Source organism: Pleuronectes platessa, chromosome 3 (assembly GCF_947347685.1).
Source record: "Pleuronectes platessa chromosome 3, fPlePla1.1, whole genome shotgun sequence".
Lineage (NCBI taxonomy): Eukaryota > Metazoa > Chordata > Actinopteri > Pleuronectiformes > Pleuronectidae > Pleuronectes > Pleuronectes platessa.
The window spans coordinates 15,926,101-15,948,421 of record NC_070628.1 but is presented as its reverse complement, the minus strand read 5'-3'; the positions used below and the strand labels follow the sequence as shown (position 1 = coordinate 15,948,421).

Sequence of the window (22,321 nt, the reverse complement as noted above, 5' to 3'; positions counted from 1 at the left end):
GACTAGAGGGAAGTGTGATGTCACATTAATATCTGCCAACGGTATATCGCTTCTTCTTGCAGGAATGACTTTACTGGCAACTAGTACGCCATTTCATTGAGGTTTCTTGCTGTGAAAGATGTTTAGTACTGTAGCCTATTTCCACTCTTGGAATCTCTCCTGAATCTCTTTACTGTATAGATGTGTGCGTCTCTCTCCTTGTTAGCTGTTCTCCTTTTCATGTGATGTGTGATAGCAATTTCTGCCTTTTTCCTCTTTTGTGTCTTTCTTAACTTGTCTCTTTCTTTCCTCTTACCTCGATCAAATGCTTTGGTCATTATAGGTCTGATGTGGAGTTGTACGCAAACCTTCCACGGAGGTAGTTATCAACACCTACAAAGACACAAACAAATGAGACACGTGCACAGAAAAACACCATGACACACACACACAGACACACAGTCTTACTGTTTCGCTGTACCTTTTAACTTTTCTTTCTGTTTCCTCCTTTTTCATTCCTCCTTATCAAATTTATTATCCTTTATGTCAATTTCACTCCAAGGCCTTGTAATTGAATTTAAGTTTTCACTAAGATGCAAAAGTTGAAGCCGTTTAAAAATGTCAAACGCATGTTAATGTGATTACCATCTAGTTATTATGTTTGCAGAGTATTGTTTCCTTGATCCGTTTTGTATATTTTGTTTATCTTGTCTCCGCCTCCCCCCTCTTCCCTCCCCATGCCCTCAGCTCCAAGAGGAAGTCATTAGATGACAGTGAGCTGGAGAGCCCCACAGATGATGTTTTCTACCCTGGACGCTCACCTGCCGCTAGCTCATCCCAGTCCAGCGCGTGGCCAAATGACATGGATGCAGGTAACATCCCAACCCCCCCCAATATCCCACCCCACACCTGTCACCCACTAAGAAAGTATCATTAAGCCTTTTCACAAGGTCAACAATGATGCTTCCATCTGACTTGTCTCTTCTCCACACTCTACCTGATCAGATTTGTCTCGTTCTGACAAAGACTTAAGGATACCTGCCAAAACAAAGGAGACTTGGATACACATTACACATTACACATCACTCTTACATTTGGGTTATTTGCAAAATTCAAAGTTTTAAGGAAACATCATGGTTTAAATTGAGAATGTTTTCATCCCTATTAGCCCACAAACTTGATTAAAGCACTGATAGATTGTGCTAAATTCTATCTGAATCAAGAGTGAATTGGCATCTTTAGTGTTAGTAGTTCCCTTGTTTTGGCAGTAACCTCTACTTCTGTGATTCCACTTTAGACATTATACTCTTCTTTCTATTTTATTTATTTCCCCAAAAAAGCCACTATTTCCCCCCCAAGAAACCCTCTCTCTTGTTCACTTCACTTCCCAAATCCCAAGGCTTAATGTTTCCTTACCCTCACTATTAAAGCCACAGTCACCCTTAGAATTTTTCCGGATTCTGTGTCAATCATCTGCGATTTATACCCCCCATCATACAGAAATGTTCACTCTTTCTCCCTTTCCCTCTCTCTCCCAATCCCTCTATTTCTCTCTCTCTCTGTCTCTCTCTCATTGTTAACAATACCCTTCTCCACTTTCAGTGCAGCACCATTTGGCGAGTGTGCAGGAGAGGAAGATAAAACATGAAAACGATGGCGTGCAGTTTCCTTACCATGGTTAGAACAACATTGATTACACTCATATACATGTAGCTCAATCATTCCTCTGTGTATGTGTGTATATATACTGATTTATGTATATATAATACTTATACATATACATTATACATACTGTAGGTGCTTGTGTTTGAAAGTGAGTTGTATGAATGTCTGTGGTAAAGACTAAGATACCGTACACAGAAATGGGACTACACTTGCTGCTGGTTAAAGTTTTGTTAACAGTAATTATATTTCTTGTGAAATACAGCAGCAGGGTTGTCTATGATTATTCATTTCAAGCTTTACTACTTTCTGTTTGAAACATAAGGCTACAAGTTGCTAACAAGATGAAGTCAGTCCTCCCAACAGATGAGACACATGCAAATATACAGTACTTACACAGACACCCCACCACACACACAGCGACTCGCAAACCTCCAACTCCCCCAACTCATATGTAGACGTTCACACATTGAAACACACATGCTTATCCTGCTCCCCACCCCTGCAGGTGTTCAGGTGCCTGCCTTGCCGCAATCCCTCCTTCGCTCCATCCCTCCCTTGCTTCAAATCCCCATTAAGACGCTTACCGTCTGGATCAGAGGTGTAAAACCCTTCCTCCTGCTCCCTAGCTCTAGCTTCAACCCTCCATCCCTGTCTCCCTTCTGTCTAATTGAAAATGTGTACAGCAGGAAGGACCCTGGGGAGGAAGAAAACATGTCAAAGGATAGAGGGAGGAGAGAGAAGCAGAATGCTGGGAAGTGGATGGGAGGGTAGAGAGGAGAGGACTTACATGGTGATAGCTAATGAGAGTGAAGGTTTGTCAGAATGTGAACTGAGGGAGCCAAAAGCCCTGGTTAGGTCTTGCCCCAGTCTACTCTCACTGGAAACTCAGCGGCTGCTCTCCTGCTCCTGCTCCACTTAGCTGTAAATGTAATTAAGAGGCTGCTCATCAGAGCCTCAACAGAGGATGCTACACGCCTTAGCGCTCCAGAGAGCCTCGCCTCCCATCTTGTTTCTGTCTCTCGCTCTCCCTCTCTGTGTATGTGTACTACCCTCTTACTCTCCAAAGTGCAGCACATAGCCTTGTACACCTCCTAATGAGTTTGGCAAATGGAGGTGTAGAATAGCATGCAAATCTGGACCCTCTACCAATTAATTTACAGAACCCAAGTGAAAAATTAGGAAGCCAAAACGTTCTGCAATTATCAGCCTGTTTTTTTTTTTTATTTCATGTGGGTTTAGAAATAATTTTAAACAGTAGCTAGAACAAAACGTATTTCACACTTGAGAAACCAAGGCATAAAGGAGACACTGATGGGAACGGGAGAGCAAAGATGAAGCGAGTACAGAATGTGTTATTTTTGGTACGATGTGTATCCAATTTCCAAAAGATCCCACCTGCCACAGGCAAAGCTCACCTGGGAATTCCTGTCCAGGTTGGGGGTACGCAAACAAGCGGGAGCGCACACACACACACACACACACACACACACACACACACACACACACACACACACACACACACACACAAACAGACACTTATGAAGATGCATTCATACATATACATCACACAAACACGGTTACATTCAGATACACTCATAATAGATTTCTATACACATATCACACACAAACACACACACAGACACACAGACACACAGGCACAGCTGAAGCATGGTCCCAGATGGTGTTTCCGTGTGTATGCAGCCTTGGGATCCGTGAGGATGCTGGAGACATCTGCTCCACAGGGCCTAGAAGAGGGGTGGGGGGAGGTTAGTGGAGGCAAACAAAACAACCATGATTTCATATTAGTTCCGATGATTGTGAAATTTTTTCTGAGACACCAGAGACTTATGGTGGTTGTGGGGGCCTTGTTTGGTGCTTTGAGTTAAATGTTACAGGCCCCTGGAGGAACACGGCTGGATGTACATATGTGCTTTAAATCACTGGAGAGGAGAAATCCCTGACTTTGCTTCACTTGTTTAAGCCACTATCTCCTGTCTTTTCCAAGTGTGTGTGTGTGTGTGTGTGTGTGTGTGTGTGTCTCTGCCTCTGTGTGTGCTTCAGAGGCGCATCTGGTGGCAGGCCTGTTAGTGCAAAGAGACAGAAGGGTCATCATGGGAGCGCTTGATTGGTTGCCAGTGAAATACTGAGGGTTTGCCAGGAGAGGAAACAGTGCATTTGTGGCACACACACACACACACACACACACACACACACACACACACACACACACACACACACACACACACACACACACATACACAAAGGCAATGACATACACATACTCTCACACATAAACCAGATCAGACCATTACAGACTTTCTGAAAAATGTCCCTTAATGTTACCTCAGTGTATTCTGTTGTCAGTCTTCATCTGATCTTCTGTGTTTTCTGGCTCAGATTTTTATACCTGTCTTTTTTAGGTTAACTTCCAAATGAAAAGCACATAAGCACCTCTTCAACTCCATAACTCCTTCATATATATGGTTCTGATTTCTTCTAATTCTAGATCTTCCTCAGCTCTCCCCTTTAGGTGCCTTTCCTTGTTTAGGTCTCTGTAGACTGCTCTTATTTCCAGTGACAGTGTCATAGCAATCACTGCTAACGATTGGTGTCAGAAGTAGGATCGGGGTTGTGTTCATGCTTGGAATTTGTCTGACAGTACAATACGCCCCCAGACTCCCGCTAAAGCGGGGGGAGGAAGAAAAAAAAAGAAATATATGTCTGCTAAAGACATAAATGGTTCACACATTTTCACTCCCACCTGCTTGAGACTTAACTCTTTCACACAGGGAGGGATGGTTTTACACGCCCCCACACTCCCATAGACTTTCACACGTCTCCAGCTGGAGAACTGAGGAGGAATCGTATTTAATGCCTTTTTTGATGCGGAGGGGCCACAGAAATAGACTGCAAAACAACAGTCTAAAAAAAGTTACAAAATCAAAGCATTATCACATTACTCACTCAGGAAGATTAGAAGAAAACTTGCTGAGGAAGAAACGTGTGTGTTGTTTCATCAGTGGTGTGGTGCTATGGGCCTTTCGTTTTTTTGGTGATGGAACATGTGCTTTTGCTTACGAGTGTGTTTAGACATCGTGTGCGTGAGTGTGTGCGAGCGAAAGATAATAACCATATTTAACATCTTATGACATTCCAATTTCATACTTGTCGTCAGAGCAACGCACTGAAAAGCAAGACACTACTGCATTTTTCACAGGTTCTGCTTTGCTCTCTCGCTCCCTCGCATATTTTCATGTCTCCCACGTTCTTCTCGCCTCCTTCTCTCACTCTCTCTCTCTCCCTCTGTCTGCTCTCTCCGTCCGTCTGCTTGTCTTTCGCACTCAACAGCTGCCGTGTTCATACTGTACAGTGTGCTATTTCTGAATGAAGCCTTCTTCTCATGCAGCCAGCCCGTGAGCTTCACTGAAGCCCAACCACAATTAGCTGACTGTGGCTGTATGGTGGCCATGCTCATAGACAGAGACAGAGACTGGAGTTGGCACCTTAAAGAGAAGAGAGGAATGAAGAAACAGAGATGCGACAGAAAAAAACATACAGTGGCACATTAGAGTTTATAATAGCTACAGATGTGCTTTCGCTCTGAAACAAAGAACAGATTCAAATTGGCTTGTGCTGTTTTTCATCTTTTTTATTTTGAAGACACAGACTCAGGATGATTGATTGCTCATGGGAACCGTATAGTGTTATTTTGAATAAGTTATTACAGATTAGGGGCAGCAAAACCCCATGATTACGATCAGATTTCTCTGATCGACTCATTGATTCTGTCGAGAGTAAATGACCAACAACCAAGGATAGTAAGCAATGCACTGCCATCCACCAGTAGGGAAATTAAAACAATCTAATCATAAACTCATGATTGTTCAAGTCCCCTTTAATAAGAATGAAAGAAATAATCTTTTTTTTAGTGTAGCCAATTAAATAAGCAGCATTTTATTGATTAAAACCACCTTTCTCTTTTCCTCCCCCTCCCCCCTATTTTTTTTTTTTTTTTGTTGATCCCATTTTTTTTCGCCAGGACTGTCCTCGCCTGGTTCACTTAAGAAGCCGGGGAAGTTTGATTTCAACGCCCTGACTTCCCAGACGAGGTCCCCCCGCATGGCGTTCACACACCACCCGCTGCCCGTGCTGGCAGGAGTGAGACCAGGTGAGAGCCCTGCCATGAACCCAACAACCCCAACCCCCCCACTTTTATAATCTGAAAAAGAGAGAGAAGGAAAGGGAGTGTCCAACTTGGTCCAAGATTTGCCATATATTTATTCCTTAAAACCATCCCTGGAAACAAACAAAAAATTCGACAGTCGAGTGCCCGAATATGAAAATGCTAAACGTACCTGCTGAGAAAGCAATTCCAAACTTTCCAGTTCCACAGTTGCAACTGAGAAGCATTATGACTGTAGAGTTTCACCTGTTCAGTGTTACTGCTATCATCATGGCTTGGCATTAATTTCTCTCTCTCTTTCAGCATCTCTCCATCCATCCATTTTTACCACCATCTCTGTGCCTGTGTTTGTATTAATATCGTCATTGCATGGTACCATTGCTGCATCCATTCTTTTGTGATTGATTTGTCTTACATCTTAACTGCTTTGTGCATTTGTTGGAATGTTCTTTTAGAAGTCAGTTCTTGCATTTTAACTGACAAAACTGTTTATTTTGATGTAATGAACTCAACAGGTTGTATTAACTTACCAGATGGAGCTATCAACTTAGTTTAATATATGTTATATGAAGACCAAACTCTTTATGTCCCGTGCATGAGTGCAGAATTGTATCTCTAAATGGTCAAAACAGCTGCTGCACCGAGAAAAGAAATCCCAATGACAAACTGTCTGAAGTGGAAATAAATCAACTTTATCATAGAGGCAAGAACAAGACAACAAAGGTATTGGATTTGTTGCTTTTCCACAGTGTACCTCTATACCTGAATATAGAGCAAATACAGGTATAAGAAGGAGAAAGAAGAAGTAGCAGAGATTCATACAGAATTTGAACCCATGCAGTTGCAGATACAACTCATTGTGTAAGCGCCAGTGTTACCAAGTTCTTGTTCAACCAGAGTCATTGAGGACAAGTTGTCCTCATTAGTGCTTTGGTCCTATAGGATAACCGACATGGTTTCTCCATCTACAGTCTGAGAATTCCCAAAGTCTCGAGGATCTCAAGTTTGCCAACAAGTCCCTGTAGACTGGTCTCACTTTTCAGGAGGAATAAATATGTCCTCCTCGCTCTATCTCTCCTTCTCATTCCATTTTTCTCTCAAAGGGATGGATTGCTCCACAGCCAAACACAGCCTACCATCTAAAGGTCATTTGGACTCATTGCCCTCCATGTTGAAACGTATTGAATTTTTCTTGCGGAGCTCCCAGCAGTATATTTAGAAAATTCAGCACAGGCCGGATCTTGCACCATTAAGCCGTGTTGTTTATCTGCACAGAGCAGTCCTGTCCTGAACACCCCCCCAGAGAACCCAAAACACCATATTGAAATTCGCTTTTTTAGATGATTTAACTAAATTAGCTCACCAGTTTTGTTGTGCGAGTGTAAGAGGTGTGAGGGACCAGCTCAGGTTTCTTTGTTCAACGACTAACTTGTCACACTCTTCAAACCGAGTGTGGGGACAGTTGGCTAAGAGGTTTTCATGTAATAGAGAGGCTGCAATGAGACGATGTTTAGAGATTCTATATGGGTGCATTTCAGCATGTACTCACATACACACACCGTGCATGTGTAAATTTACACTCTTGCGGAGGACTCTCTGTTCTAAAATGGCTGCCATCCAAATGGAATGTCCCTCGGAGGCCTTGGTTCTATAAAGAGACTGGAGGATGATGGGAAGGAAGGAGAGCGAGAGAGAGATGAAAAGAAAAAGGGGGCTAGACACTGAGAGGGGGAAGACAGACTTAGCAATCACGGCTTGCCTTGGATAGACTGGAGCGGTTGGTTCTTGTTGTATAGGTCTAGTGAGTGCTGGTGTGAGGACTGGATGGTTTATGTCCGGTTTTTGGCTCAGGGCTGATGTGGAGAGCTGCCAGGTTGACAATACTAGTCCGGAGAGTCCGCCATTGTGTCAGAAAGTAGACACACACATACACCAATTTTTACAGACACATCAAAGTAATAAATAAGTAGAATCACTTTTATACAGACAGAAAACAAAAACATATTACCAGAACCAATAGACACTGAAAATTCACTTAACCACACACACACACACACAACAACACCATACCACTAATAAAGAAAAACTTAAAAGTTTGAACAAACAGACACTTGTGTATGGTGTATACACAAGAGATTGTAGGTGACAGACATAATCACAGATGCTTGTTCGCCAGGCTCCCCTCACCTAGCAGCTTGCCTCTTTAGTTTGGTGAGCCAAATTGCCAAAGCCTTAGAATCTCAGCAGACAGGACAGACATTGGAGCTGTGTGTGTGTGTGTGTGTGTGTGTGTGTGTGTGTGTGTGTGTGTGTGTGTGTGTGTGTGTGTGTGTGTGTGTGTGTGTGTGTGTGTGTGTGTGTGTGTGTGTGTGTGTGTGTGTGTGTGTGTGTGTGTGTGTGTGTGTGTGTGTGTGTGTGTGTGTGTGTGTGTGTGAGAGTTTGGCTGGCTGGCTGGCTGATTAATGTCTCCGGGAGGCGTTTTGTGGTCGGCTGGGAGCGGAGGGTACATTCTCTCTGAAGCTTCAAACTACAAGGCAGAACCACACAGCAAGGATTTGCTGCTGATTGATTGCACATCACCGACAAGCAATAAAACAAAAGTGGGAAAAATCCTGTAATTTGTGTGGTTGGGTATTTGCGAGAGAAATGGACAAGGAGCATTCGGCAGAAAATACTGTACTCTAGCTTGTATGAGACCGTGATCGTGTGTGTGCATTTGTGGCGATGCCAGGCCAGAGAGGTACGGAGAAAGCTAGTGGGCTGATTTATAAAATGATTGAGACCAGATGTTGCCCACTAGCCGAGGATAATGCCAATCATTTGTAAGCAGAAGCAGCTTCAGTCAGCCACACGAGAATGTCACAGCTATTTTCTGCATTATAACAATAACAGGCCTAAGCAGCAATGTGGTCCCTGATGCCAGCTGTGTTGGTGCTTAGTTAAAACATATGCATGTCTTATATACTGTCATAGTTGTGCATGTTAATGTACTGAATGTCACAGTGTGTGTAGTCTTATATATACCTAATAAGTGTGCTGTATGTGAATGAGCTGAGCCTCATTGTATTTATTTAGGCTCTTGGTCTTTCTTACATCTTCTCCTATCTTTTCTCTTCCTCCTCTTCTGCTTTCCCTTTTCCCTTTCCGTTTTTTACTTTTTCCTCCCCAGGGAGTCCTCGTGCCTCAGCCTCAGCTCTGCACTTCCCCTCCTCCTCAATCATTCAGCAGTCCAGCCCATACTTCACCCACCCCACCATACGCTACCATCACCACCAGGACCCGCTTAAGGAGTTCGTGCAGTTTGTGTGCACTGACGGCACAGGACAGCCCAGCGCACAGGTAAGTGATCGGTGGGCTCAAAGAAAGAGGTCTTGAAAGTGGGACAGTGTGCGATGGAAGCTGACATAACAGAAAAGTTAGAATTCAGTGGATTTTTGTGGAATTTACTGAAGAAAAGAACAAATCGCATCATGATCAGAGAATTACTTCTACATGATTTTATATATTTTTTAGAAACAAGTGCAACAAGGTCAAGTGAGTCTAGAATAGAGAATATATCTCTATGAGATGACAACTTTACAAGGGAGGAGGAAAATAGCTTTAGGGAAAATGTATTGACGTGAGGAGGCAGCCAGATGTGCTTAAAACATCAAATCAAAACTCAGCTGGACAAAGGAGCCAAAACCCTTTTGACTCGTCACATGTTCATATAAGGTAGGAAACCATCTTACCTGTCAGTTGTGTTCAACAAGACAAGGCTTTTAGGCAGATGGGGCTTTAGGGAAGGGAGAGTACCTAGAGGAAAGTAAGGCTGCAAACAGAGAGGCCTGTCTTGGATTTGTAGACAGACCGATGTCAGCAGGGTTTGGTGAGTTGGTTAGTCAGGACGGATCATGAAGCAGACTCCTGCTGCTGAAGACTGATTTGTTGTTGTTAATAAGCCACTTTCCTTCTTAGTAATGTTCCTTTACTCTCAGTTGTGGTGTTGGGGCACATCTCTGAAAGTATTTTCATTTCCCTCTGCACAATACATTTAGGAGGATATATACAGTTATATTACAATAACATACTATGACAAAAAAGTTAGTAAAACACACCAGGTGTCAGATGAAGCTGAGCAAGAAACTGTGCAAGCTCATGAGTCACAGAGGGGAGAGCCCCTGGGACACTTTGTTGAGCTGTCATGGGCCTAATTCAGCAGAACCTTTTGGGACACTTGTAGTGAATTGCTCGGTGCTGGTTAAACTGTAAACCTCTACTGTAAACTTGGCCTTCTGAGCAACTCTGAAGACACTTATCAAACCCCGTATTCATTCCCTATTGCCCTTTGTTCTCATCACTCCACCCACCAAACACACAGTAAAATCTTTAACATATAATACTGCACACTTTCACACACAGAGACCATTTTTTACATTGCTGACTTTCCCCTCTTTGTTTTAAAAGTCTCACATTGCACTATAGCAACAGTCCTTATGACAGCTCAGTATTTATTTCTGCCCATGTGTGACAATGTTTTTCACTTTTCCTCTTCTTATTTACCTCTCTACTTTTGTCCAGACTGTCTGATATTTTTGTGTTTTTATTTCAAAGCTGTGTGTTTGGGGATCTCTTTCGTCCCTGCATGAAAGAGCGTGCGTGATGGACTACTTTTGTGCATGCTGTTGATTTCTCTTAATATGAGTCTCCTACCCTCACATGGGACTGTGTGTGTGTGTGTGTGTGTGTGTGTGTGTGTGTGTGTGTGTGTGTGTGTGTGTGTGTGTGTGTGTGTGTGTGTGTGTGTGTGTGTGTGTGTGTGTGTGTGTGTGTGTGTGTGTGTGTGTGTGTGTGTGTGTGTGTGTGTGTGTGTGTGTGTGTGTGTGTGTGTGTCTGACTCCCTGCTGTGCACTGTATATTCTCGGGGTGTGTCCCTCTCACCCTGTCTGTATGGTCCGTCTGCAGCCTAATGGAGGTGGCCAGAGCAAAATGCCGGGCTCCTTCCTGCTGCCTCCGCCACCCCCGGTGGCACGCCCTGTGCCCCTCCCCATGCCCGACTCTAAAACCATCAGCACGCCCAATGACGGCGGACTCAGCTCACCCGCATCTCCGTGTAAGTCACCCCCCACTCCCACTCCCCTCCACAAAACCCCCATTACTGCCCCCAGTCTCCCCACAGACGTCTTACAGATGCCAGTCCAAACCAGTGTTAGACTGATTAGCGCTTAGCTGGCGGCTACATCAAGTCTGTTGTGCTAGAACGTATATAGTAGTTATAGAAACCTTGGATGTATTTTCAGTGTAGCTACACAATGAACACTGCATAGTTAAGCTGGTTGTCTGCTTCCAGTGAGGATGCAGTCAGTTCAGTCCAACACTCAGCAGCCCTGGAGGCTTCACTACTATTTCATCCATCACCTTATGAACTGTACGCCACAGTACTGTACTGTACTGTATCGGCGAGATCAATTCTGACGAGGCAGAAGCCACGCCTTTGCCAAACCAGAGAACTTCTTTCAAGCTCTTCTTTATCTCTTGCTCTCACTTGCTCTGAACTTCAGCCTCTTTTTCTATCTTCGTATCTTTGCAAGCCTCTTTCCTCCTCCCTCCTCACAATCTTTGACTCTCTTTTTCTCTCTTTCTCTGGTGTTGGGTTTCCGGCTAGCACCACAAGAGGCAGTATAGTCTCTCTCCCTTCTTTTTGATGTGTTATGCAGTTTGGGGGGAGCAGAGCAGTGCAGGGCCCTATGCACGTTGCCTCTGTAGCCGAAAAGCTTTGATCAGTGCAGACTTTGCATGTCTGTGATAGCGGGCAATACAATCTACCCCTTCTCTCATTTCTTTTTTGCTTTGTTCTTTTCTTTATTTGATATATTTTCATATCCTCCTTTCTTTCTTTCTTTTCCTTTATTTCTCTTTTTTCTTTTTAAAGGGAGCAAAATTAGGGCAGTTGGCGTGGACTCCAAAAAAAACATCATGCCCCACTTTACTCACCCAATCCCCTCGCCGCTTTCACACAAATCTCACAACAATTAAAAATTGAGAACAACAAAAAACATGAAAATCACAGTATAACAAGAACAACCCAGTCTCGCTAAACATGAATGATAAAATATAATCAAACCTGTCTAATTAGCACTATATACTGGGGAAGTGGGAGAGAGGAGTGTCATCAGGGAGTGGTGAGGCTTTGGTTGGTTCCACTGAGACAGGTGCAGTGCGAGAGTCGGGCCACGGGAGAGGCACACCAAAAGGGGGCACTGGACGGAGCAACCTCGGCACCTTCTCCTCCTTTTGTTTTAACTTTTTCTCCTCTTCCTGTCCTCTCAACCTTTCCTCCCCTCCCCCTTCCAACTCTCTCAGATTAACGTGTCACATTTTTATTTATTGATATCAACATCTATATAAATAAAGATCGCAATTTCCGTCTCTTTTCTCATTCCAGTGACTGTTATCACTGCATTTTTCCCCCTTTCTAATTTTGTCTCTGATTATCAAGATATCGTAATTACAGTATTGGGGAAAACACACACACACACACACACACACACACACAAACATGCATATGATACAAGCTCACCTTCACTCATGTATCAGTTTCCAGCCCTTTCACTGTCACTCCCTGAAACATCCCCATCCCCTCTACCTCACTCAAGTCATGCACAGCTAAAGTTCGACCACAGCCGCCATGTTGGAGTCCAGTGAGCACAACTGCCCTAAAATTGATCCTGTGACATCACTGAGTGATGTCACTTTGTAGGCAAGATGCTCCTCGTAGCCTGTTAAATTTAAATAGAGCACTAGTCATGATTAGAGTTCCTCCATTGGTCCAGAATAACTGTAAGTCCTCAGTGGTTTTCTATGATTATGATGGCTTTTTACCAAGGAGCACCTGTGAACAATAGCACACTTGTTTGTGGGAAGTAACTTCTTCATGTTAGAGCTAATCATTAAACACTGTACATATCCTTGTTTACCACTGATTAAATGGCCAAGGGAAGGAAAGTAACAAAGAATCTGCCTGCAACATGAACAAATCACTCATGTGACTTATAGGTCATCAGTACCCCTGACCCAGTAAATAACTGACAGTGATACACAGACCTGCAGTGAGTACATATTATAATAAAATATATAGAAAGTCTAGATGAGAGCATAAAAAAATACTATAAGCTCAGTGTGTATGCGTGTGTCTATAAAAGCATGTACACACTTGTCTCTCTCTTTATAGCATACTCCACGCCAGGCTCAACAGCTCCCAACCGGTTTGTCGGCATCGGAACACGGGACAACTTTCTGAATATCCCCCAGCAGACTCAGGTACCCCACCAACCTCCCTCATTTAATTGACATCCACCCATCCTCCTCCTCCTCTGTTTGAATGTCTCCTCTTCTTTGTTCCCCTCATTACTGACTGCGAGCATGACTGCACAGGGCTGTATGCAGATGCAACTCCCCAGCACAATGTTAATCCAGACATGTTTGGGTTCACAGGGTCAAACATGCCAATCAGAGCAAAGGCAGTGGTAAAGAGGCAATGCTCAGATAATGGCTCTACATTTAATGATTCAGCCCTCGGCAGCAGTGAGCAACTCTATAAATATTTTGTTACTCTTAAAAGTTGAGATGACACAGGAAGCCCTCCAACTTTAGTATTTTGAATCCCAACTAAGGTTATACTTCTGAGTCGTCATCAGCAGCCAAATTGCTCAGTTTGCTTTTTTGTATCTTATTAGTCTAACTTACCAGGCTCAGTGATAAATAAGCGGAACGCCCCTTTCTTTCCCAATTTCAATGAGGTCTGCTCTAAAGACAACACTATAGCAATGACTTCATGAACTTGAGAGGGTGTAAAGTTGAGGTAGTTGTCCCTCATTGAATTGACACATGGCAGTGGACTAAGTAAAAAAATGAATTCTTTAAATAAACAGCATTTTCAGATAGACATTCAAAAGAGACATTGTAAATACTGAGTCGTCTGTTATTGTGATTTTGTCGGGTTTGGACAGATTCTGGGAGAGGTTCGTAATTGAAGGCTTCAGGCCGCAGGATCGGCCCTTTGCTGCATGTTTTATAAAGGCTTTAATTACTAAATCTGTATGAACTATGGATTTAAAAACAATCAACTAGTGAACTTATTTTTGTGTTTTTTTAGTTTGGATGTAAGAGATTAAGAATAAAGGTTTCAAATGAGATAGAACTAATATCAGGTACAGGGTTGATTCATGAGGTGATGTGGACAATCGCTGCTCCCTCGCATCCTGGGCTTCAAGGAATGTGAGACTTAATATGAGTGTGGGGGGGTGTTGATTCATTAAGACTCATTCATCTTCATGTAAACAGGTTCCAGTTATACAAAATAAATCAAGGTAAAGATCCATTATCAAATCCTGACTAATGAGAACTAAGATAACATTGATTAAATATTTAACAGTCCACATGTAATAGTCCTATTTAGTGGTTCTCCCGTAGACATTGTCTTAATAAGGTACACTAGTTGAACTAGAGTGAAATTAACTGAGTAGCAAAACATCACGAAACACAAAATTCTTACTGCGACACGTCAGCCCGCCCCTGGAAAATGCTAGTAAGTCGACCTTGAGTTGGGATAGGGTTGCCAAACTAATATTTCCAAAGACTTTTAAGAGCTTATACCAGTTTTAGAGCCTCTTAAAACTTAAAAAATGTGGAGCTTGTTGGAGTTGACATTGTGCTTGTCCACATGTTACACATTACCATCAAATAAAAGCTTTATTATAATGGACAGGGGGTAAAAAATAATGTAGCATAGAGCAATTGTCGATCATTCATTTGTAAATGTTCCCACCTACCCTGACATAAAGTGATGCCCATGTATCAAGGCCTTTAGTTTCAGTATTGGTTTACAGTTTCAGCACCACAGTAGTTTCCCTACAGAGAAAAGTAAGCGGTGCCAGTTAGTTTCAGCTCCAGCAGTGTTGATTTATCTCCGCTCGGCCCCACAGTGTGTGCTCGTGCAGCGTGTGAGGCCAGTAGTGCACTACATTGTGGTTTCAGCTTTGGCTGCGCTCTGCCACTGGGCTGCAGTGTCTTGGGCCTCCTCCATCACCAACACAACTTTTCTCATTAGGGGCTAACCGCACCTGCCTGCAGCCAACTCGGCTCTCCTGTCCTCCCCACACATGGAAACAATCTGCATTCCTGCTCCGCACTGCTTTGCGCTGCTGCCACCGCCCCACCACCATGCATCAGCAGCCCACCCTGTCTCCCCTTCTCCCGCTCTCCTCCTGCTGCTCCTTCTAGTATTTTCAAGCTCCCCACCTGCACCACTCTGCCACAGATGTAGCCCTGGCACTGGGTGGACAACTACACCCCATCCAAATGTGTGTCAGTGCCTATGCACACACGCACACACACTCTTCAACTCTGTGCCAGAACTCTTGCCCCCCATTTTCTCCCCTAAAAAACAACAGGGCTTTTACAACAGTGTGCATCTGTTCAGAGCACTTATTCTCTCCTGTGATTGCTTATCGAATATTATTGAAAATTGTCACCGTTGAACACATCTGCCGGGTTTGCGCCACGCACAGCAGGAACCCAGGCACTGGTATCGACTGCTCTTAGTTAGCTGAGCCTAGTAGGTCAGTAACAGCCTCGGCCAGAGTGAGTAAAAGAGGTCTCTGCCTTTCCTGCTGTTCTCTGGCATATGGAGAGGTGCAGACGATGGTCCTGCCAGCCCGCCTCGCCGCCTGCTAGACAACTAGCCAAGACAGAGGGAGAGAGTCTTCTTAGTGCAGAGAAAAGCTGGACCGAGGAGCTCTCTAGTGGTGAGACCTCAGCTCTGCAGGAGGAGCAAGGGAGATAGGGGAGCGTGTATGAAAAAAGTACAAGGGACTGACAGAAAGGGATGGAAAAAAGCGAGAGGGAGTTAGTCGAAGCTCGCTGCACTCCACAGTCACGTCCCGGCTGTCTGGTTGCCCGCAGCAACCAGACATGATGTCATAGGCAGTTGAACTTGGACTTGGAGGGGGGGTTTGCGAGAGGGGGGGGTCACTTTCCACTGCCAAGGATTACATTGGGAGAGCTGGAGTAGGAGAGGGAGAGGAAAAGACAGAGAGAAGGGGGTTAAGGGAAGTTGGAGCCAGGAGGAGGAGTTAACTACAAACGCTAAAGAATCATGGGTAGGAAAGCAGGGGGGGGGCAGAGGTGGTAGAGGATAAACTGAGGTTGACGGGGGTTAAAGCTTCCTCTGAGTTTGCTCGAATAAGGGGGACAACAGAGTGTTTGCTGTTGAAGATGGGGTGATTCGCAGGCTCTCCCCGGGGCCGAGGCCTGTGGAATGTCAGACGCAGCCAGAACAGCTCCGCCTGTGCCAAAGCCTCCACTCTGCCCTCTTATCAAACTGAGAAACCGGATCCCGAGAGGAGCTGCCCTCAATAGCTCCACAGTGTAGCCTGAGACCACTAGGACCCGCAGAGCACAGATATATTAGGAGGATCACTTTACATGTAAACTGGTAGCACATGACAGAGCAGTCGTAGTTTTGTGTTTGCTCACTGCAAAGCCGTTTACACAGATACATAAAAAGTGCCTCTCTCATGCTATTTGTAGGTCTGTAACAACAGTGTTTTTGTGTTTTTATTGGGCGAAAGGCCGGAGTCAGCCCTCCTAAAAGCAGCAAGTAGTCAAGTTGAGGTAGTTTTTTCTCCGACAATGTGTGAGACAGCCGAGTTCAGCAAGTACATGTGGGCAAAAAAGGAGGTGAAGGTGGCCACCTAGTGGATGAAGCATAAACTCTGTTAGTGCTTGCACATGCATTCTAGTTGGAGGCCCCAAGAGGAGAAATTATCCAGTAATTCCGATTTTTTTAGAAAAAGTTGAATTAGAGGACTGTGTTAAACAATACTTGCCTAGAAGATGTTTTTTTTTCTCTTCTGGTTTCTGTCCTATTAATCAGCAGGCACCCAGAGGTGTTGTGTTCTTTCCTGTATTTTCCACTCCGGCAGTTCAAGGCTGGATCTTTTTGTAAATCTGCTGATGTGTAATAACTAATTTCCTTTTTTCTTATTTCCTCCACAGTCCTGGTTCCTCTGACAAGGCCTCTCTGAATCAACAACTAAAATTGTGTCATGAAAATTGGAAATTTGAGAAACAAACACATCACTGCTGATTTAAGAACAGACTGCTGACACTAAAAAAGTCCTTCTCTCTCGCCAACACTATTCAAAGTACTACTACAGAACCCCGAAAAATAAAACCCCACGCTGTCCCCCAAATCCAACACGATTTGAACAGGAATGTTCGTACCCCTACGTCCAGAAGACTTCAATGACATGGGGTGGACAGCCTCAGAATGCAAGGAGGAGGAAGAGGAGGAAGATGAGGAACTGTCTCACACACCCCGAAATGTCAGAAAAGAAACGCAATATGGTAACCTGACATATGACCAATTATACATTTTTGTTACATTTTTTTTATTTTATTTTTTTATTTTGTTGTCTCCACAATGAAACTCCATGCATTGGCTGGGAGATCCAAACAAGAAAAATTTGTGGTAAATGATGAAGTCAGATGTGCAGGTTTGAAAAGATTTCCACCCAGATTGCACGGCTCCATTTCTTCGTATTACTCCTTCAGGGCCACATGGTCAACAACCAACTCACATCCCCCCCCCCCCACCTCACCTGGAGCTCAGTGCTGCTCAGGGTCCAGACGTAAACCACAGCCCCACGTGCCTGCGTGCGTCGCCACCACTCTGCCGCTTCATTCGCTCAGCCCTGAGCCTCTTTCATTTCTGATTGGCCAATCATGGTGACACCATCCAATGGTGTGACATATATGCACTAAGTGGCTGGTCTTTGTTTACCTGTCAAATATCAGGGGCGTCCTGCTGTGGGAGAAGTGATAGCCATGAGGCGAGTGTGAGCGAGTGAACACACGACAGACAGTCATAACACTAACTCTACATGTGCTCTTTCGTCCCCTCACCTATGCACTATTAGTTTTTAATAAGGGATGAACAGTATTGCACATCAATGGTCAGATGAGCGATTAGAGAGGTGAATGGAGGCTGGTCGCCGCTGCAGGAACGTGGCTTTGCTGACACTTGAGTCTAGGCCCTGAAACACACAGCACACACACACACACACACACACACACACACACGCAAAGACGCTCTCACACACACTCACATAGGTACACTTGCTTACAGTACATACAGACAAAATTCTACAGAATAGTCTGTCTCACTACCACTCACAATAGCATCTTGGTTTTATTCATAGAAGCAGATTTGGATTTGCAGGAATGCACAGCGTTAACTTCATATTATTAGCTTTAATTTTGTGTTGTGGGTGTTTTCTTTCAAACTTTAATTTTTTTGACAGATTTGGTTTTGGTTTTGTCTCACTTGGATTGTTTTTAACCTTCTCTGCATGTCATCATTTCTTTTTCTTTAGTTTGCAGTAAGACATTAAGTATCATGCTTGAATTTACAGCTTCACAGATTTCAACAAAACAGTTTCTCAAATCTCTCTCACGTATGGACAGCACTGTAGCATCAGCTCATCACATGCATCCCTTGCATTGCTTCGCCCGGTTGCCCCCTAGTCAAGTCACAGGTACACCCAGAGGAAAACACACACACACACACAAACACATAAAATGCACACTAACACCACCAACAACCTGACATTAACTAATAAAGGGAAGCCTTTATATTTGGTTCTCCAAACTGCCTTTGTTAATGGTTTTTCATTTACTTAAGATTTGTCTTTTTAATTTGAGATATTTTTTTCTATGTAAATGTTCACATTGAAATTTCTCTTGGTATTATTTTCATCATGACACAATCTGACAAAAGCCGACCTCACAAAATAACTGGACTGCCCAGCTGTTGGTTCTGTTTTGCAGGGATAGTAAACAGGGCCGAGACCCCGTTCTCAGCCTCTCTAGTAACACTAGCTCTATGTACTAAAACCTTATATCAAGACTATAACATTATATGAAAGTGCCTCTGTATTCCCTTCATGCAATTAGTAATAAACTTGACTTCAGGTTCTCTTCCCACATATAAGCTAAAGCTACGGGGAATGGTAGCGTTGGTGCATGTGGAAACCATTGGCCTAGAACAGATCTTTATAGAGGACTGCAAACTTTTTTTTGTAAAGACAGAGAGAGATCTTATACATATATATTTATGATATATGCTCCTTTTTAACTTTTACTACATGAGCTTGTTGGCAGTCTAGTTATTTTCTGAACTTTCACCTCCCCCACACAACTTGTTTTCGGTAACATCACCTTGCTGTTACCAGTACGAATCGAACGACACACACGCCACCGCCATCTGCAGCGCAGCATCATAATACCTAGATGAACATGTCAAAAATCGACAGTAGGTTTGAAGAAAAAAAAAGTGTTTGTTTTTTGATGGAAAGTATTATTATTGAAAAATATGTGTCGATTGAGCCACGTGCAATGCATTGGGTAGATCATTGTGTTTGTCTGTTAGAGATTTTTAAGAAAGCTAAGAGAAAAGTGAAAAAAAAAAATATTTGTTTCAAGTCCATAAGCTCCGGGACTCTAAACTAGAGGGCCATGAAAAATCCTAGTCTTTGTATGTTGGGGGTATTTGTTTTTATTTCCTTTTGTCTTTTTTTTTAAATGTTTTACGTGTAATCATTTGTTTATAAAAATGTGGGAGGGCTGAAGGAAAAAATATCTACACAACTTCAGATAAAAAAAATTCTCTGTCATCAAATGAAAACTGGTGCTTTAACACTTTAAAGTACATTCAGAATTATTATAAATGAATGGTAATGAACAAAAATAACAGACCATTTAGGAAACAGCATTATTCCTCTCTCTATTTGTATTCTTCTATTTGTATCGAGTGGGGGGAGAGGTTCCTATTCCGTAAGGTTGTGACACAAAAGGCATTTTGGTTTACCCTTTAGAAGTAAAAACCCAAACTGTCCAGCCCTTGAAACTCTTCAGAAAACGTACCCATGCACTGCCTGAAACTCACCAGCAAAGACTAACAGTAGTTGAATTCATTTTTTTTTCACCCACATTGGCATTAAAGTTCCTCCCAGTGCTTGAGGGAGATGCTTCACACCCACAAATATTTTTACCCCCATGATCATCTTGATATGTTTCTGAATCCAGAACTGGATAGAAAGCTCCGCAGGTTGTGATAGGACACACAAGGTACAAAGACCTTTTGTCTTCTGTACACAACAGCAGAAATCTGCAACAAAAAAAAACAGTCCCTTAAAATTTGGGCAAAGATACGAGGTTTGAACCATTTCTGAAACGGACGGCAAGGTGAGCCTCTCCCCTGTTCCACCCCCTCCTCTGTAAATGACTCTTATAGTGCTTGTGCTGTAGTGTATAGTTTCCCAGCAGTTAAAGGTTGTCCCTTAAAAGTGCCTTTTGTTCACAGAATCCATTTTGTAATCCAGATCGCCCCTTTTTTTTGTCCAAATGGCTCGAGGTAGCAGGATGCCCCTGAGTGCTGCAAGGAGGGAGAAGGTCGTTACCCATTCAGCGCTCACGGGCAACTTTTTCCTCCAGCTCGAAATGAATCCCCTCCATTGTACCTCCCCTATATCCTTCTTCCTTTTCAAAAGCCTACATATATGTATGTTTATATATATATGTATATATATATATATATATATATATATATATATACACATGTATATATATACATATAGTACAAAAGGAAACTGGTGTGAATTAGTTCTTTACTTTTTATTGATAAATAATGACAAAAAAATGTAAAAGGCAAAAAAACTTGTTCTCGTTCAGCTCTTGCTTTTTTCCTTCCCTCTGTCTCCACTGTCTGTTTTCTCTTAGACACTGGAGTCGTCTGTAACTATGTGTCTGTCACCCTCCGTCTCTCTCTCTCTCCCTCTCTCTTTCTCCCCCCATCCCTCCCTCCCGCCCTCCGCTGTTGAAGAGGGTGAAAAAAATATTTGCTGAAAAAAACTTTTGTCTGAGCAGAATGCAGTTAGCTCACATGTTATTATTGTCTGTATGCTTCACATTGTATTACCATACCCATCTTCTTCAGCTTCTCCATTCAACAGCTAATGTAAGTGAACAAATTACACTGACGGGCTTTTGGGGGTGTCCTTGGGTGGGTTTGGAAGGGATGACTAGGGTTCAGGGGTTGGGATTGAAGAGGTTTACAGGGAAGACTAATGGGGTCTCAAGGGCTGGATGAACTGCTTTGGGATGTTGGAAAAGGGCTGCTTGGACTAGGATAAGAGTTTGCTCTTTTGCTTTTAGATATTTATTTTTGGCTTTGTTTTATCCCCCTTATTTGTTTCCTTTGAATTTGGATTTTTTTTCACATTTGCTATCAGGGTATGCTGTCATTGAGGCCCTCTTAGAGGACGCCTTGGACTGTAAATGAAAGCTACAAGCACCTTATGACCGGACCTCTCCTGCATGAGGCTAAAAGAGGGGGTGCAGCATTTCCAGGACATATCCCACATCCATTCAACCTTCAGTCACTTCAAGTGAATTATTATCACTAACGGCGGGATTCACAAAGTGAAGACCTCGCAGCAGTATTAGCGATTTACAACACACCAACCAGACCAGCTAAAAGGCCAGCATGAACCTGATTCCTCAGATTTCTGAGGATTCGGGGGAAGTCCCTCCATTTTTTCCCCTCTGATCACCTCATGCTGGACTGCTCCGTGTCTTTGTTCTGTTGTTTATTTTGTTCTATATCTTCTTAAGCGTGTAAGGTTAATCGGTGTAATAGGCAGCACCCTAGGCCCCCTGACTCCCAGCTCTTCTATGCCTCTGTCTACACCCTCAGCACCACTTCTTTGTGAGAACACCCCCAGAGCTCTAGGTGAAATGCATGTGTTAATTACAGTTTCTTTTCCATAAGAAGAAAAACACAGTTTGAGAAGAGCAGCACCTGATTGAATAAAAAGGATGTTCTTGACTGTACCATCTTGCTGTGCCATGTCTTTCTTTCTATGGCTAACGCCTACATAAAGAATCAGCTCTGCAACTGGACCATGTTCTGCAATAATAAAATCATTCAGAATCAGAAAGTATTTATTGCCAAGTAGGTTTACACCTACCTGGAATTTTCTTTCGTGTATAGGTGCATACAATGAACATAAAACATGAAAAAAAACATTAAGTACTTCACATAAGAACAAATTAAATAATATATTAATATTGGGATATGTAAGGATCTAGTAATGTGGTTCCATGGAAGCCAGTGTTGTTTTTGATCAAACTCTTTGGTCCAGATTTTAATATTTTATCAACTGCTTAATGGATAATCACCAAATTGTTATGCAGGTGACAATCACAAGACAAATACTGACTTTGGTGACCCATTGACTTTTTAAAGTTTACCTCAGGTTATGGGCACTCATGGACTTTAAAACATGTTATCTAAATATGATTTTAAAAGAATTCAAAAATATTATTTCAATGGCACATAAGTTTAATTCTGTTGTCAATATAATTTAATTTTTATAATTTTTTACCTGTGCA

General features: G+C 43.0%; 1 protein-coding gene across 12 annotated transcripts in view; it reads left to right on the top strand.

Moving 5' to 3' along the window:
* The window catches only part of LOC128437050 (nuclear factor 1 X-type), a 108,699-nt gene extending 86,939 nt beyond the window's left edge, over positions 1–21,760 (top strand). For 5 of the 12 annotated variants that reach the window (XM_053419036.1, XM_053419035.1, XM_053419041.1 and 2 more), the window contains 8 exons: positions 323–358; positions 727–851; positions 1,582–1,656; positions 5,684–5,812; positions 8,997–9,166; positions 10,772–10,919; positions 13,038–13,126; positions 16,865–21,760. In XM_053419036.1, the coding sequence (XP_053275011.1) occupies positions 323–358; positions 727–851; positions 1,582–1,656; positions 5,684–5,812; positions 8,997–9,166; positions 10,772–10,919; positions 13,038–13,126; positions 16,865–16,879 (787 nt within the window). In that variant the 3' untranslated portion in view covers positions 16,880–21,760. The remainder of the gene's footprint in view (positions 1–322; positions 359–726; positions 852–1,581; positions 1,657–5,683; positions 5,813–8,996; positions 9,167–10,771; positions 10,920–13,037; positions 13,127–16,864) is intronic. The other 7 variants (XM_053419039.1, XM_053419038.1, XM_053419040.1 and 4 more) reach the window with 6 other exon arrangements.
* Positions 21,761–22,321: the final 561 nt, after the last annotated feature.